At 38.8% G+C, this 19,427-nt stretch overlaps 3 protein-coding genes across 11 annotated transcripts in view; 2 read left to right on the top strand and 1 right to left on the bottom strand.

Annotated features, from left to right (window-relative positions):
• Nucleotides 1–19,427, top strand: part of LOC108280067 (NACHT, LRR and PYD domains-containing protein 12) — a 353,895-nt gene that overhangs the window by 112,063 nt on the left and 222,405 nt on the right. The gene's annotated exons all lie outside the window — the stretch shown is intronic.
• LOC128635404 (uncharacterized) overlaps nt 1–19,427 on the bottom strand; it is a 166,789-nt gene that overhangs the window by 8,384 nt on the left and 138,978 nt on the right. The window lies entirely within an intron of this gene.
• On the top strand, nt 3,947–5,890 carry LOC108261210 (NLR family CARD domain-containing protein 3-like). The gene has a single exon (XM_053688273.1). The coding sequence runs from the start codon at nt 4,154–4,156 to the stop codon at nt 5,864–5,866; it is 1,713 nt and encodes a 570-aa protein (XP_053544248.1). The 5' UTR covers nt 3,947–4,153; the 3' UTR covers nt 5,867–5,890.

Raw genomic sequence — 19,427 nt, 5'->3', positions numbered from 1 at the left:
CCTTCTGATCCGACCCCCTGTGTTGAGAACCACTGAGCTAAAAATAAAACTGATTTTCTGTAACCAAACCAGTTCCAGATTGTAGAGGTAGCTCTTCGTTTAGCGATAAACTCCTCCTCAGCTTCACGTCTGCCTTCCACCGTACTTGTTTTCACTCTGCACTGTCGCACAGAGAAATACGTCATCAACTAGGCTTTACCGTTATTATTGCAGGAAGACTAATTCTTATCGTGGGGAGAATTTCTTCCGGTATATCACAAACGATAAGATAGATATCAGAAAATGACATAACAAAATGAATGTGCTACATTTACTAAATCTTTTTAACTGAATTTAACCAATACCGGACTATTAATTATCAAAATAAATGTTATACTTTTTAAAACTGTATTTATATTTTACTCCAGGAGTACTTTACTTGAGGTCAAATTATCTAATGAAACCAAATGATAAACATAAAGCAACTGTACACACATGAACATTTTAATCAAACATTTATTTGTCAAATTTGACCAGTATAACGCACAATTTTGAGTCACAATTCAAACTGGCGTACTTTGCAAATGACATATGTATCACTCAGTTCGTTTACATGGACAATAATCAGATATTAACCCAATTAAGACAATACTCTAATTAAGAATCTACCTTGTAAACAGCGATTATTGATTACCTTAATCCGACTAAAGTAATACTCGAAGTAAACACAAATCGAATTAAGTCATGTGGAGTATTGACGTGACACGTAATGACGTGTGCTGTTAATCGAGCTATGTTCTATAACGTGTAAAACAGGAACATGAAAGGAATATTCTAAAAGCGACTCATGTAAACACCTTAATCACAATATTGTCTTATTCAGAATAAGGTCATTAATTAGATTATTGCTGTCCATGTAAACGTAGTCATTGTCCATTCTACAAAAACAGTGAGCTGAATTGAAGAAAACTGTATGACTTTTGTCTTCAGTTGTTCCACAAAAGAAGGCATATAAGTGTGGAACAACATCAGTGTCAGTAGATGACAGGATTTTTTAAACTACACCTCACACAGTAGGCTCTTTTTAAAGAAATGTTAGCCTTTAAAAAATAGATCACAGAGAATTATAGTACCTAAGTTGTCTCTTTGCAATTAAAATTTATTTCTAAAGTAAGGTAAATGGTCTGCATTTGTTGAGTGCCTTTTATTCTTACCGGTCTTACAAATTACTTTACACTGTCACACACAAATGCATTGGTGTGTGAATGCTACACACACACACACACCTTTGTTATGTTTCCATACATCCAAGTCTGAAGAGAACCTGGTCAGCCATGCATACAATGCAGAGAGAAGTCTGGTGTGGTGTAGGTAGGACTGGAATAGACATCTGTCCAGGCTGACAGGTTAAGGCCAGCATCTGTAAGTTCTTGATGTCTTCAACTGGAGCTCTCATAAAACCTGCAATAAAAATAATACCAATTCAAAAACAGTCATTACAAATATCTCATATTGTTACAGAAGTATTCCCATAACTGTAACTCGATGATACCTATAAACTCCAACAAAAGTTCAGAAAATTCCTTTAACATGGCAGTTTGTGAGTCCACTGACCTTGTCATGTATTTTCAGAAAAGTTAAATGTAAAATAAAATTAAAAGCATTATTTTAAAGAAAAAAAAAAAAGGCCCATAACGCAGGAGGGTCTGACAAAATATTTCTTTTTTTTTTCCGACAGTGGTCTAATTCTTGTTGTCATGTAATTAACATAAAGGACACAAGGATGGACACAAGTACAGATAAGAAGTTTTAAAGTTTTATTTAAAGAGTGGCAGACAGACAAATCCAAAACATCAGACAATAGCGTGGTCAACAAACAGGCAATGGGTTAGGTGACTGGCATGCAGACATAAATGAGGCAAAACCAGAATCAAGAATGAGGGCGAGAACGAGATCAAAACAATAACACATGAACCGAGAACAAACACTTGGTATACTGAAAACTCACATAATACTTCACAAAGTCATAGTTTTTGAACAGTCTCTTATATACTGTGGTTGTGGTTGTGTGTGTGAGAGAGATTGGATGCAGGTGTGTGTGATTAGAATGAGTCTGAGTGTTCTGTGTGTGTGTGTGTGTGTGTGTGAGTGAGTGTTCTGGGAATTGCAGTCCATGGTGGCCATGTTTGTAGGCCACCATGCAGTATGGAAAATGTAGTCACTGGTTTGCTGTGATCTGACACTTGTGCATCAGTTCGCAACATATTTGTCTGGCATCTGTTTTGAGGGTGTTATTCTGCACCATGCATGTTTTATCCATGCATTTACAAATCCCCTCTGGTTAAATACAAAAGTTTACAAAGGTGGAAAGCCTTTAACATTCAGTGATAGGTCATCCTAATATGTTGTAGAATCAGCCTTGTTTCGATGTTGAATAGATGTTTTATGTTCAACCTGATCACGCTCTGATGAACCGACCAAATAGTGAATGTTGATTCAACATTGAAAATTAATTGATGACTGATTCTGACCTATACAACTAAAAATAGACATTGAATCGGCATCTCCTTGCTATCTGTGATATGACAGCATGGCTGAGACAGTATTCAGAAAATTACACCTATAGTTATGTATGCACAAAGACACAGTCAATATTTTATAAACTTTTCTCGCTGGCTTCTTACCAGTATTTGCAAGGAGTCTTTCAGGTGGTTCTCACCATTGTGTTTCCTTGCTTGTTGCCACATGTTGCACAGATAGAAAAGCAGATTTCCCTCTCTTTGCCGATTGTTAATTGTATCTATGACATGATGTTTGTACATGTAACATACTCAATTTCTTAAGTTCTTGTTAAAGATAAAGAATATTGATATGGAATTAGTAATAATTCTAGTTCTTGAAACTGATCTGTATAATTACTCCATTCTCAAATATTTTGATTGAAATTTGCCAAAAATATTAAATATATCTTAAAAATATAATTTGTTAGTCAAACGGTAATTTCTTTTTGTGAAATAAACTTAAATAATAGATGTAAATTTTAGACTGATGGATTTTTAAGCATTTATATTGGTAATGTTGGGTCCGAGTCCACCTTTGTCGAGTTCAAGTCGATACCAAGTCCTAAAGCAATAGAGTTTGAGTTGACATTTCAATGATTTGCCTCTCCCTCACAGATATATAGGCCGAGAGAGTGAGAGAGTGAGAGAGAGTGAGAGAGAGAGAGAGAATACAGAGTAGAGTTACATTTAGCAGCATGTCATAACAACAAGTTTCATACTTTATTACTGCTTTTAATCTCTCTATGAATGATAAATTCATTTCTGAACACAGCTCTGTTCTCGTAACTTTTTTTTTTTTTTCATTTTAATTTCTAGAATGAAAAATAAATCCCTCTCAGCAGGGTTTATGATATTTACTATATTAAGAAGTACATTTCACATGTTATGTGAAATTCATGACAGGAGCCACCAAATGCTAATGTTTAGGGGCGGGTGATATGACTACAATCTTATTTCACCATAACGATACATTTTCTCGGGTCTATCGGTAGTATACAAGTAAGAAATACTACGGAAATGTTAACTGAAGATATAAAATTACAAGCAGTCTTCTTTTACTGACGTTCAGTTACGTAGTGACAAACAAGTGGAGAATTATCTGGGGATTTCTTACAAAATTGTGTATTTGTCTCTGTTTAGAAAACATTACATATTCATTCAAAGTGATTTATTACATCCTTAAGGAAATAATCTAGAATACCTAGAATTAAAACAGGTGCCAGATGAGCACTGTGTTTTCTGAATGTTACTGCAATCAAAAATCATTATTGTAGCAAAATTAATGTAAAGGTTTAGATAATAGTGTTTAAGTGATGGAAGTTATCTTCTATAACAGCTACAGTTTTTGTTCACAGTGTTCTACAGAGAGCAGGAGACAGAATAGAAAAGAACATCATCACAGATACAGGGTAAGATCAGAACCAACAACATGACTGTGACACTGACACACTGGTATTATAAACCTCTCTGCTGTTATTAACTACAGAGTGATTAGATTATAGATAATAGTTGGACCCCATGTCTCACCACATCTTCCTGCTTCACCATCTCACAGGCACGACCCAGAATCTGCTGCTGTGAATGAATTCCAGAAAAAGTTCAAATTAAACCTGATGAAGAAGTTTGAGTGTTTGAATGGAGTGATAATAAACCTGGGAAACCAAACACTCCTGAATGAGATCTACACAGAGCTCTACATCACAGAGGGAGACAGTGGAGAAGTCAATAAAGAACATGAGGTGAGACAGATCGAGGCAGCATCCAGGAGAACAACAACAGAGGAAACACCAATCAAATGCAACGACATCTTTAAGCCCTTACCTCAACAAGACGAACCCATCAGAACTGTGCTGACAAAGGGAGTCGCTGGCATCGGAAAAACAGTCTCTGTGCAGAAGTTCATTCTGGACTGGGCTGAAGGGAAAGCAAATCAGGACATCCACCTCATATTTCCACTTCCTTTCAGAGAGCTGAATTTGATGAAGGACCAGAAACTGAGTCTGATGGAGCTCCTTCGTGTCTGTTTTAATGAAACAAAAGAAACAGAAATGTCCAGTTTGGAAAAGGTTCTGTTCATTTTTGACGGATTGGACGAGTGTCGTTTTCCTCTAGATTTCCAGAACACAGTGAGAGTGTGTGATGTAACTGAATCAGCATCAGTGCATGTGCTGCTGATAAACCTGATCAAAGGGAATCTGCTTCCCTCTGCTCTCATCTGGATCACCTCTCGACCAGCAGCAGCTGATCAAATCCCCTCTGAGTGTGTCCATCGAGTCACAGAGGTACGAGGGTTCAGTGACCCACAGAAGGAGGAGTACTTCAGGAAGAGGATCAGTGATCAGAGCCTGGCCAATAACATCATCACACACCTGAAGTCATTAAGAAGCCTCTACATCATGTGCCACATCCCAGTCTTCTGCTGGATTTCAGCCACTGTTCTAGAGAGAATGTTGGGTGAAGCAGAGAGTGGAGAGATCCCCAAGACTCTGACTCAAATGTACACACACTTTCTCATCATTCAGACAAACATCATAAGAGAAAAGTACTCAGAGAAGAAGAAGAGTGATAAAATGCTTCTTAAACTGGGACAACTGGCTTTTCAGCAGCTGAAGAAAGGGAACCTGATCTTCTATGAGGAAGACCTGAGAGAGTGTGGCATTGATGTGAGAGAAGCAGCAGTGTACTCAGGTGTGTGTATGCAGATCTTCAGAGAGGAGTTTGGGCTTCACCAGAGTAAAGTGTACTGCTTTGTACATCTGAGCATTCAGGAACACCTCGCAGCTCTGTATGTGCACCTGACATACATGATGGAAAAGAGAAATTTTCTTGATCGCAATCAGGTTTCTAAATGGTGGATCTCAAATGTACACAAGAGTGCTGTAGATCAGGCTTTAGAAAGTCAGACTGGACATCTGGATCTTTTCCTTCGCTTTCTTTTGGGTCTCTCACTGAAGTCCAATCAGAAACTCTTACAGGACTTAGTAACACAGACAGGAAGTAGCTCCCAGAGCATAAAGGAAACAGTTCAGTACATTAAGGAGAAGATCAGTGAAGATCTTCCTACAGAGAAATCCATCAATCTGTTCCACTGTCTGAATGAACTGGGTGATAATTCTCTAGTGGAGGAAATCCAACACTACCTGAAATCTGGAAAACAAAGTGAACTCTCTTCTTCACAGTTGTCTGCTCTGGTGTTTGTGTTACTGATATCAGCACAGGAGCTGGAAGAATTTGACCAGAGTAAATATACCAGTACAGATACGATACCAGAAACTGTTCTTCTGAAGATGATGCCTGTGATTGCAGCATCCAGAAAAGCAATGTAAGTAAAGCTGAATATAACTGTTCTGCTGTTACAGTGTTAGAACAAGAAACTGAAAACACTGACAAATATCTACTTTGGGAAACTGGAGAATAAAAATTGCATAAACATAAAAAAAAGCTAATTTATTTTGGAAAAAACAAGTCATGAAGTTATGACTTAGTATCTTGAAATAATTAAAAAGCTTCTTTAAATTATGATTTATTATTACCACAGTAATGCTGGTTTTATGTTGGATATTTGGAAATATTGTGTTTTTATTTACATAAACCTTAGCTATATCACACTCACATCTAGAATCTTTCATTTTACCTTTGTAGTTTGAAGATTTTTTTCTTCACATTTTTCTACAAAATTTCTGTTATACATGAAGTGGAATTACACAGACACATGGTATATAAAACTATCTTTATCGCTGTAATACAAAATTACAGAGAAATACACATAAGTAGCCTACCGGTAACAAGGCACAGGTGAGAAACATCACACGTTAACTGCCAGTTTCCCCGCCTCCTCTCTGTCTGCATCTGACGCTCAACCACGCCCCCACTGCCACAGTAGTGTTCTGTTGTACAGGACTGTATCACTTACTCTATATATGTTAGCAGAATTCATGTTTTGGTGTCATTTTCCATTTTTCACCCGGACACTACAATACCCAGAATGCAGTACACCAATACGTAATTCAACCACTGGGAATCCCTACTGTGATCAACCAATATTATATATATTTACACATGTGCAGCAGCACTTAAAACCAGAGGATTATAAAAGAGATTTGAAAGTGAGTTTCTGGGTCTTCCACTGGAGAAGATGTTAAAGAAAACAGAGATTCTGTCTGTATTTAGTAAAAAAGAGAGAGCAGAGAAGTTCCATGCCCAGAACAAAAGTAAATTAACTGAAATAGGAGAACTTGTTAATATCTGTTAGCAAGATGGGTAACCCTACTTGACTTACCCATGTAACTACTAATAATATGGCTAGTAAGGTCACTAATGCAAAGGTAAATAATCATGTAACATTGCTAGCTAACATTATGGTCGTTGTTTGTGTTGTTGCTACCTTCAGTTATTTGGCACGGTATACTTGTGAACTGCAGAGAGCAGTTCTTCTTCTGTATATTCTGTCTCGAACATGTATGGATGGAGGTCACTGTAACACTAAATTAAAACATCCTCATTCATATGACAGAATGAATAGAAATCTATATCCTCAAGGAGTAAACTCTCTAAACAAGTCAATTAGAAGAAAGAACGAAAGAAATTAAGTAGTAAAAATTGTACCTGCATCACGTTTTTCAAAAAAGCTTTTAATTGTCACATACATTGATCAGCCATGATATTAAAACCACCCGCCTAACATTGGGTAGCTCCCCCTTCTTCCAGCAAAACAGCTCTGACCCTTTGATGCATGGACTCCACAAGACCTCTGAAGGTGTGCTGGGGTATCTGGCACCAAGACGTTAGTAGCAGGTACTTTAAGGGGATTTTCAGACCTATAGATCTGTGCTTTGTTCCAAAACAGGGACTTAAATTGTTACAGTGTTGTATTTTGTCCTTGGCTCAGCTAGCTTTCACAAGGCAACTGTACCAAAATGTGTTTATACAAATCACACATGAGTAAACTGTCCTCTCATTGGTCAGATTGCACCTGTTTTTGTTCTGGGTTTCCGCTCATAACGGTCATCCATCAAGATGCCAGCTCCACAGGCTTATTATAGCTTTCTTTTTAGCTGTAGTTATTATAATCTATCAATTGAGTGATTAAAGCTCATCTCCTTGAGACTCTCGCTAAACACCTTGTAAACCTCTGTGTTTTTATGTGTTTTTGAAAGTTTTTCAGAAACATGTTAGTTAGTCCAAATTTCATTGAGGCATTTAACCCGTCTTTGGTCCAAGTTAAAGATTCAGACTGCGAGCCATTAGCAAAACAAACGCTTTTTACGTAACATAGTTCCCATCATGCATTGTTATATAGGATGGTTCATTGGTTTGTTGGTTCGAATTCAGTGTGTGAAATTAGCACCTGCCAAATGAGGGTGAATTGTCTGCAGAGTATTTAATTAATATTATTTTACTTTAAACGTGCTAAGGCCATAAGCTAAACTAAGCTAATTGTCACTTGCACTTTTGCCGCAGATAGGTGGCAGCAGTGGCAAAGAGCACACACTGCTTCTTCTTCATCGTACAGGATATGATGCATATATACACTGGTGTATTTTATATACAAACACTCTCCTTACAGGATATTTTATTTTAGTGGCAAGGAAACTGGTTTGTTGTCAAAAGTGGAATGCTAGTTGCACCACATATGTTGCTATGACAACCAGTAGTAGGAACGCATACTGGTGACAAAAAGTACAGCGACTGGCAACTAGCAGTAATAAAATCACTGTAAATGTGAACGCACCTTCATTCAATCTAATTTTTACGGGCGGCAACTGAAAGCACAAAGATACTTTGACTAATTACACGCAGGTGAGAATTACCAGCCACTTTTGCAGGTGGATGGCAAAATTAATTTCAGACCCTGGTCAGACTCCTTTCTCACAACAATGTTTAGGTAGGTGGTACGTGTCAAAATAATATCCACATGAATGCCGGGACCAAAGGTTTTTCAGGAGAACATTGCCCAGAGTATCACATTGCCTTCACCTGCTTGCTTTCTTCCCACAGTGCACCTTGGTGTCATCTCCAGGTAAGTGACGCACACGCACCCGGCCTTCCACTTGATGTAAAAGAAAACCTGATTCATCAGATCAGGTCCAGTTCTGATGCTCACATGTTCATTGTAGGTGATTTCAGCGGTGGACAGGAGTCACCATGGGGATTCTGACTGGTCTGCAGCTACACAGCCCCATACACAGCAAGCTGTGATACACTGTGTGTTCTGACTCCTTTCTGTCACAACCAGCATTACGTTTTTCAGCAATTTGTGCTATGGTAACTCGTCTGTGGGATCGGACCCGATGGGCTAGCCTTCACTCCTCACATGCATCAGTGAGCCTTGGGCGCCCATGACCCTGTTGCCGGTTCACCAGTTCTCATTCCTTGGACCACTTTTGGTGGTCCAAGCAATGAGAACTGATGAGAACCAAACACCTACACTGAACTCCATTTCCCAGCAGAACAAGGAACTACAAATTCCACCACATGATCAGTCACATGACCCACTTCCCAGATCATATTCACGTGATTACTAACTCAGCATTGAGAGTGCCTCTGTTACTAGTTTGACTAAGAGCCTTTCTTTTATGGCGATTTTTTTTTCAGTTTATTGTATTCAGGAAAACTCAGTACATAAGATAAAAATGTATTAAATAAGAGCACCATGCCATATTCTATTCATGGGAAGTCTGAGGTAAAAGGAACTAAGTGATTCACTCTGCTCTTTAGCCGCTCGGACATGATCATCACCTGCCGCCTGCTCCACAGTAAACTGTACATTTTGAGTTGTATTCATTGTCAGGGACAGGACTGTATCCCGTCTCACACCTGTACCTCCACAGACTCTTGTGTTTCACTGGGAATTTGTGTTGAAAGTCATTTTCTAAGAATTGCCTGAATGAGTTTCCGTAACCAGGGCAACAATGACGTTGACATGCAATCTCACACTGTACATGTACATTCTCTTCCTGCTATTTCTTGTGAAACTGGTTTCATTTTATTCACTATTATGTTTCTCACCACTGTGGAGACTTAGTGTATGTATGAAACGATGTGTACGAGAATATGGGACAAATCACATCCTGTATTAACTCAATAATTTTATTTTTAAATACAGGACAATCCCATATCATACAGGATAAGTGTAAACCCTACTCTAGATACTAACTGGTTAGCTAGTAACTTTATCCATTTTAATTACATCAACAAGTGGAAGCAATAATAATATAATGACATTTTTTTACTGGTTTTGGGTCTGTTTCTTTTTTTGTGTGTATTTGCCTAATTTAGTGCCTAGCGTATAGGAAGAAACAGCCCTGGTGATTTAAACCTTTAAGCATATTGTCTAACTGGTGTTTGTACTTTTAGCATTTAAGGAAATGAGAAGGTTCAGTGAGAGCTTTGAGGACTTGTTTGATAATTTGCACTGGTGTTAGTTCATTATGGATTATTTTATTTCCTTCAGTATCAGGTGTGATTCACTTGGAGTGAGAAGTTGGTCAGCTCTGGTCTCAGCACTCAGCTCAGAAACCTCCAATCTGAGAGAACTGCATCTGACTGTGAAAACACTGGATCTGTATGGGGATAAACTAGGAGACTCAGGTGTGAAGAGTCTCTGTGCTGTACTGGAGAATCCTCACTGTAAAGTGGAGACACTGAGGTAAGATCATCTCTCTGAAAGTCACAATAACTGACTAAAAGCAGCAGTTGTATACAGTGTTGTTTTTCACCTGAAATGTCCTGTAATAGTACAACATGCAGAACAAATAGATTAGTCATTAAGTGATAATGATTTCTCTCCAGAATAATTCATGCTTTTAATAAATAAATAAATAAATGTACTTACAGTTAGATACATGTGCATTAAAAATAGAGATAAACAGAGATCCTTCTACAAAACCTGACTCATTACTTTTAAAGCCAGCAATACTTTAAGAAACTGCATTGAGTGACGTTGCTCAGTAACATTTTTGCGTGGTGTGTATCCGTGTAACAGACTAGTTCAATAAAGAGTTTACCTTCTCTGAAACAGACTCCACACCATGTCTTTTCCCCCTGACTCTTGTACACTGTAATCAGAGGATATAATAAGATGAAATGTGTTTCAGTTTGTGTTAACACTGGAGCACGCTGTCAGAGTGGAGATTGGACTCATCTGAGAGATGAAGAACAGAACTGCAGTTGGTTGAGGAGTGCATGGGGCAACGCCAAAACAAAGTCATTTTAACTGTGAAATGACATAAAAACAAAATGATGGCTGTGTCTGTACACGTCATCTTTAATCACAGGAATTAGAGTAGGCCTGGTTTCCTTTTTTCACTCAAAATCTGAAAACTTTCTGAATGAATTTATTTAATAAAAATCTGATGGGGCAGTGGTTCATTCTGACTATTTCTTCTGTTAAAATCATCAGTTGAATAAAATAATTTTAAATATCACCACAACCAAATAATAATCCGACAGTTATAATGGTTCTCCTAACAGATTTAAAAGAATACTTAACTAAAACAGTTTGTGTGATTTATCGGTTTCTTCTGAAACAATATTTTGTCCTAATATCAGTGGTTAGATATTCCCACAGCAGTACAAACATCTCTCATTTTATCATCCTATTTTCTGTATCCAGTTTCATGTTGTGATTTTCTGTTATGTGTGTGTGTGTGTGTGCATGCGTGTGCGCTACATAAACAAGTGCAAATGAAGAAACCTCTTCAGTGATAGACTTTCAGCACATTGGCCGAAGTTTTTTTGATCGACTGATTTTTTTGATCGCTTTGCTTTGCCAAATTAGGGCTGGACGTCATGGTGCACATGTGGCCAAGGTCACATCTGTACACTTTTCAACCCATTGTTCTGCTCCCGCAAGTTCTAGCGAGAGTTCGCCAAGACAGTCTACGTCTGCTGCTAGTAGCACCTTATTGGCCAGCTCGAATATGGTTCTCAGAGATAATATCCCCGCCAGATTGCACTCCTTGGGAGATTCCCATTTGCAGGGATCCACTGTAGACCCAGTGAACTGCGCAATAGCTACAGTCCTGGAGTTCTTACAAGAACGTTTCTCAGCGGGGTGGGCACCTTCTACAATCAGGGTTTACGTGGCCGCCATTTCGGCCAGCCATGCCCCTGTTGATGGAGCCTCTGTGGGGCAACATCCTCTTAACTTCGGGATATGCATGGTGTCAGGCGGCTGCGGCCCATCTGCAGGCCGCGCATACCTTCCTGGGACCTTTCTGTGGTCCTGGAAGGTCTGTCAGGTGCCCCATTTGAGCCCTTAGAGTCAGCCTCTGAGAAGATTCTGACTCTAAAGGTAGCTCTTCTGCTGGCCCTGACATCTCTCAAGCGAGTAGGAGATCTACAAGCTCTTTCTGTTGCCTCTTCCTGCCTTGACTTTGCCCCTGGATTACCATGGCCTTCCTGTATCCTATGTCGGATTATATTCCTAAAGTGCCCACATCAGCTGCCCACCCTGTGGTGTTGCAGGCTTTCTGCCCCCCTCCATTCATCACAGAGAGATAATACACCTGCTGTGTCCAGTAAGGGCTCTCTGTACTTATGTCCACCGCTCCGGCCAGTGGCGTAAGTCAGAGCAGCTACTGGTCTTCTTTGGCAGTGACAGGAAAAGTGATGCTGTGTCAAAGCAGCGCATCTCTAATTGAATAGTGGAAGTAATCTCTATTGCTTATGAGGCACACGGTCTCGCTGTATCTCTGTATCTCTGGGCATAAGGGCTCATTCCACTAGGGCGGTCGCCTCAGCGAAGGCTTTGTCCAAAGTGGTATCCATACAGGATGTGTGTGCTGCAGCAGGGTGGTCTATGCCACACACATTCATTCGTTATTACAGCCTGGATATTCATTCCACCACGGGCTCGAGTGTCTTGCAGTGACCCTCGGGCTTGTGTCTTTTGGAACAGGCCGTACCCTCGGTATGACATAGTGGGTATTCTCGTTTCCATAGTGCTATGCTAAACGCAACGTTGAAGTTTCCATTGAAAGGGAACGTCTGGGTTACGCATGTAACCCTGTTCCTTGAGAAGGTTACGAGACGTCGTGTAGCTTTGTCATACCAGGGCAGGCCTGTGAATTGCGTCTTTGCTTCAGATAATAGAGGCTGATGGCGCGGTTCACAGGTGCCATATTTATATCACGCGACGCGCTTAATTGTCACGTCCCCTGATCATGGCAGGCCTATAAATAGGCATGATTTTACACAAGCTTCAGATGCTGGTCGCGCACGAGAGGCGCTCCCATACTGTTATGCTAAACACAACGTCTTGTTCCCTTCTAAGGGAACAGGGTAACCCAGATGTTTTTCCTGCTCAAAACAGTTTTTACCATTTTTTTAAATTTAATTTTAACTATATAACCCGCAGATTTTTTTCATTTACAGGAAATAAGAAGTCGTCCTGCAGGATAGATTAAGTTCTTGGGAACTTTATTTTATTTCTGCAGGAGGTGAGCAGCAGTCCTTCAGGAATTATAAAATCCTGCAGGAGTTTTCCCTTGTGCAGTGAGTGTACTGGAAATTCTTGCATGTTTCTATTGTACTGCTCCATCCTAAACCCTATAGGAAAATCCTGCACAGTTTGTCAATGTGTCCTGCAGGATTTCATCATTCCAGGATACGAGCAAACCTCCTGCAGAAAAATGAAAATCCTGCAGGAGTCCTGTAGAGTTTTTTAAGGGAGCCACTGAATAGTGGTAATGTTTTGGTCAGTGATAATTATATCTTGTGATTGGTCAAGAGAGATCAGAAAGTCCAACATGAAAGACACATCATCATCATAGCAAGTAAACCAAGATAAAAAAAAATCTGTTGATGAAGATTGTATCATTGTGTCTCTGTACAGGTTGAGTGGTTGTGGTGTCTCAGATGAAGGCTGTGCTGCTCTGACTTCAGCTCTGAGATCAAACCCCTCACACCTGAGAGATCTGAATCTGTCCTTTAATAATGTAGGAGACTCAGGAGTGAAGAGTCTCTCTGCTGTACTGGAGAATCCTCACTGTAAACTGGAGAGACTGAGGTAAGATCATCTCTCTGAGAGTCACATGACCTGCTCCTCAGTAAGACACATTCTCTAATAGTGAGACTGAAGCAGAAGTTTTAGGTTCATCATCAATGTACTGAGGAGGAAGATTGTTTCTTTTCACTGCACACTGATGATTAGTCACAGAGTCTTTGGGTCAGATGTACATATGTGAGAGGCTGCAGCACAAAACGTGACTTGATGCAATTGCAATGTATCTGAAATTACTCTGAAATTTACTAAAACATTGTAACTAATCACACAAACTGCACCTGGGACACAAACTAAATGCACTGTGTGTGAGCTGCAGGGTTTAAAAGCAGCAGTGAAATAGAAATTATCTCAAAAATAGTGTTTGGAAACTAAAATCAGAAGTTAATGCCATAGGACTGAAAAGGTGAACAGTTAAATATATCAAATTAGATTTTTAAATAAAAACGAAAAAGTGAGGTAAAGGCACTTACAAAAATTTCAGTCTACAGCAACAATCCTTTTGTTGATGTTTTTATTGTTCTTAAAGCTGAAATAGTGTTTATTCTGTCAGTGAATGTTCGTTCAGTGCGTCTCTGTCTAGTTGCTATGAACAGGGTTGCCAGACCTGTGTTACAGAAGCAGTTCAATAGACAAGCAGTATTACAACCATGCGGTTTTACTCAATTGTTCTTTCATTAAGATCCTACAATGGTTTCGTATTATTCCACATTTTGTGATAAATAAAGACTGTCTATGAGGAAACCCACTGACTCAAATACATTCATATAGTAACACAGAGCTGAAGTTGAGAACAGGATCAATAGGTGTGTGTATGAGAGGAGATCACAGTGCATGCTCACTACTGTATGTTTTAACATACAGATATGATTAAAATAATGTATGTAAAAATGTCCAAACTCCAATCCACAGCCAGAGAAATCAATCCACGCTGGTGAGTCAAAAGTAGCCCAATTCCTCATTAAAACCGGGGACCTGGCAACCGCTTCAACAACACACATGGTGTTAATTTACACCTGGTTTCGAGAGGAGGACAAAATAACATGTAAAACTGATGATGGCTAATCTCACAATCTTTATTAAATTGAGCAGAATATGTAACTGTTACACTGTGTCATTGTGTCTCTCTACAGGTTGCGTGGTTGTGGTCTCTCAGATGAAGGCTGTGCTGCTCTGATTTCAGCTCTGAGATCAAACCCCTCACACCTGAGACAACTGAATCTGTCCTATAATAATGTAGGAGACTCAGGAGTGAAGAGTCTCTCTGCTGTACTGGAGAATCCTCTCTGTAAACTGGACACACTGAGGTAAGATCATCTCTCTGAGAGTCACATGACCTGCTCCTCAGTGAGACACATTCTGTAATAGTGAGACTAAAGCAGAAGTTTTAGGTTCATCATCAATGACCTGAGGAGGAACATTATTTATTTTTATTTAACAATAAATTATCAGCGAATAATCTGGATTTGAAAAGACACGAGTGTTAATCCGCTTCAGAATTAATGTTTTATACTTTTATAATTTATCCATTGTATCTTTTAATTCATGACAGTGTTTGTTTTTCATGATGATTCAGACTTTTACTTCCTTCATTCTGTAATAATATACATATATAGAGAGATATTAGATGAGAGAAACTTAATATAACACTCAGTATGATCATTTTAATTACACTGTTAATTATAATAAACAGGTGATATTAAATCCTCATGTCATTCTGAATAATAAAATCATTTTACAAAAACATCATCTTTAAAGTAATTCTTAAACCAAGATAAAAAATCTGTTGATGAAGAGTGTGTCATTGTGTCTCTCTACAGGTTGTGTGAATGTGGTGTTTCAGATGAAGGCTGTGCTGTTCTGACTTCAGCACTGAGATCAAATCCCTCACACCTGAGAGAACTGAATCTGTCCTTTAATAATGTAGGAGACTCAGGAGTGAAGAGTCTCTCTGCTGTACTGGAGAATCCTCACTGTAAACTGGAGATACTGAGGTAAGATCATCTCTCTGAGAGTCACATGACCTGCTCCTCAGTAAGACACATTCTCTAATAGTGAGACTGAAGCAGAAGTTTTAGGTTCATCATCAATGTACTGAGGAGGAAGATTGTTTCTTTTCACTGCACAATGATGATTAGTCACAGAGTCTTTGGGTCAGATGTACAACCTGCAGACTTTTTTCAATTAAATGAAATAAGAAGTCGTCCTGCAGGATAGGTAAAGTACTTGGGAACTTTATTTTATTTCTAATAAGTTGAGATCTAAAATGGACAGGAACAGTTTCAAGACATTGGTCGATTTCCCACCTGACAGGATTGGCTTCTGAGGAGTTTAATGAGTATTTAAAAGGAATTTTATAGCAAAATAATTTTCAACAAAAATATATGTAACAACCAAATATATTGTTACACTGGGTGTTTTTGTAGAGAAAAGTAAAAATATGAATCACCCCAACATGCTGAGTCAACATCATAACCCAACCTTGATGAGATAAAACAGCCCAGACTGAGTCGGTCCACATTGTACCCAGCGCTGGATTTTAGAATCGACCCAAACTGGGTTCTGTTTAACTCAGCAATTTTATTGTGGACCTTTTTGAGGAGACTCAACTGGGAATGAGTGTGCTCGTATATACAAACACTTTCTTTTGGTTGTGTATCTTTTTACATGCTTCCTTCTCTCATCTATTTTAGGTAGGTCAGTAGTGGAATCTTTTTTCATGTGTATTGTAGAACTGAGTAGATTCATTGTGCACATTGAGGTGGTAAGAATTAAACTAAATACAGTCTTAAGCTGGTTCTACGCTGGATGATGTTTGGCCGATATTCCTGTCACAGACACAAACATACATCACAACGGATACTATTTGGTCATGAGTTGAGATCAGTGGCCTTAGTAAGTATGTCACTGGTGACCCTTTATTCACGATTCATGAATGTCTGTTTTATCCGTGTATAGTTTAGGTTGGTAATAAGTAGAGATGCACTGATACTAAATTACTCTGCCGATACCGATAACCGATTATTCAGAGTGATATCAGCCGATACCGATAGACTTTTATATCTTCTTTTAAATTAATAATAATTAATTCCACAATTCTGAAGGAAATGCAAATAAAACTTTATTCTCTCCATTTCATCAAGTTGTTTCACAGTAACTGGTCTCAAACACAAAACACATGACTCTAATTAACACATGAACTAAATTCTGAAGATTAAAGTAAGATTATTAAATTATTGAATGTTATTAATTCATATTAACATTGACTGAATTTTAAAAAACCTCCTGTTAGTCTCATATTCAATTCAATTCAATTCAATTTTATTTGTATAGCGCTTTTTACAATAGACATTGTCTCAAAGCAGCTTTACAGAAATATCAACACGGTATACAGATATTAAAGGTGTGAATTTATCCCAACTGAGCAAGCCACTGAGTGGCGACGGTGGCAAGGAAAAACTCCCTAAGATGTTTTAAGAGGAAGAAACCTTGAGAGGAACCCGACTCAGAAGGGAACCCATCCTCATCTGGGTAACAACAGATATTGTGAAAAAGTTCATTATGGATTTATATGAAGTCTGTATGGTGTTAAGAGCAGCCGTAGTCCCAGCAGTCTGGAATTAAAGAAGATTTGAGCTCCATCCAGAGGCTGAAAGGATCAGGATCTCTAGTATCTCCATAAATTCGTGTGGGGCTCGGCGAAATTAGAGAGGGAGAAAGTAGAACAGAATCTAGTCAGGGTAGGCTTGAGTAAACAAATACGTTTTAAGCTTAGACTTAAACACTGAGACTGTGTCTGAGTCCCGAACACTAATAGGAAGACTGTTCCATAACTGTGGGGCTCTATAAGAGAAAGCTCTTCCCCCTGCTGTAGCCTTCACTATTCGAGGTACCGTCAGATAGCCTGCATCTTTTGATCTAAGTAGGCGTGGCGGATCATATAAAACCAAAAGGTCGCTTAGATATTGTGGCGCGAGACCGTTTAGTGCTTTATAGGTTAATAAGAGTATTTTATAATTAATGCGAGATTTTACTGGGAGCCAATGCAGTGTGGATAGTATCGGTGTGATATGGTCGTATCTTCTAGTTCTAGTTAGGACTCTAGCAGCTGCATTCTGGACTAATTGGAGCTTATTTATATTCCTACTGGAACATCCAGACAGTATGGCATTACAGTAATCTAATCTAGAGGTGACGAATGCATGAACTAGTATTTCCGCATCATGTAGTGACAATATGTTTCTTATTTTAGAAATATTTCTGAGATGAAAGAAGGCTATCCTAGTAATATTATCTACATGAGCATCAAATGATAGGCTGGAGTCAATAATCACTCCAAGGTCTTTAACTGCTGCACATGATGAAACAGAAAGACCATCCAGAGTAACCATGTGATCAGAAAGGATACTTCTAGCTACACGTGGGCCTAATAAAAGTATTTCTGTTTTATCAGAATTAAGCAGAAGGAAGTTAATTAACATCCAATGTCTAATGTCCTTTACACAATCCTCAACTTTACTAAGCTTATGTCTGTCCTCTGGCTTCGCTGAAACATACAACTGTGTATCATCAGCATAACAGTGGAAGCTAATTCCATGTTTACGAATAATTTGACCTAGGGGTAGCATATATAAAGTAAAGAGCAGTGGGCCTAAAACAGAACCCTGTGGAACTCCAAAAGTAACCTCAGTACGCATGGAGAATTCACCATTTACATCTACGAACTGATAACGATCGGTCAGATAAGACCTGAGCCAGGAGAGGACTGTTCCCTTAATACCAACAACATTTTCTAATCTATCAAGGAGAATAGTGTGATCTATAGTATCAAAAGCTGCAGTAAGGTCGAGTAACACAAGCAGCGAGACACAACCCTGATCGTAAGTCAGTAGAAGGTCATTTACTACTTTAACTAACGCTGGCTCTGTGCTATGATGAGGTCTAAATCCTGACTGATACATTTCATGAATGTTATTCCTATCTAAGTACGAGCATAACTGCTTTGCTACAACCTTTTCTAAAATCTTAGAGACGAAGGGGAGATTTGATATTGGTCTATAGCTGGACAATTGAGACGGGTCAAGATCAGGTTTTTTAATCAAGGGTTTAATAACTGCTAATTTAAGTGATTTAGGTACATAGCCACTGCTTAGGGAAGAATTGATTATATTTAGAAGTGGCTCAATTACTACTGGACCAATCTGTTTAAACAAACATGTAGGTACGGGATCTAGTATGCAAGTTGATGAATTTGCTGAAGAGATTAATGTAGCTAGTTCGGTCTCTCTAAGCGGAGCAAAACACTCTAAACATTGATCTGATATTGCTACACTGTCATGTAATGGGTTTGTTACAGTACTGTCCAGTTTTAATTTAATGGCCTGTATTTCACGTCTAATATTTTCAACCTTATCATTGAAAAATTTCATGAAGTCTTCACTGCTATGTAATGATTGAGTGTTTCTCTCTGTAGTGGTTTTATTCCTAGTTAATTTTGCTACTGTGTTGAAAAGGAATCTAGAATTGTTTTTGTTGTCTCCTATTAAGGTGGAGAAATAGATTTTTCTAGCATCGCCAAGAGATTTCCTATATTTCAGTAGGCTCTCCTTCCATGCTATTTGAAATATCACCAGTTTGGTTTGACGCCATTTACGTTCTAATTGCCGAGTTGTCTGTTTTAAGGTTCGCGTTTGATCGTTATACCAGGGTGCTAATTTTTTTTCTCTAATTATTTTCCTTTTGAGTGGAGCCACTCTATCTAGCGTGTAGCGGAGTGTTGACTCCAAGCTTTCAGTCGCCTGATCGAGTTCTGTGTGATCTGACGGTGATCCAAATCTAATTGATGTTTCTGCGAGGTTATTTATGAAGCTTGGTGCAGTAGC

This window comes from Ictalurus punctatus, chromosome 19 (genome assembly GCF_001660625.3).
Source record: "Ictalurus punctatus breed USDA103 chromosome 19, Coco_2.0, whole genome shotgun sequence".
Lineage (NCBI taxonomy): Eukaryota > Metazoa > Chordata > Actinopteri > Siluriformes > Ictaluridae > Ictalurus > Ictalurus punctatus.
Note: the sequence above shows the minus strand (reverse complement) of the source record. Positions and strands in the feature narration are given on the sequence as shown.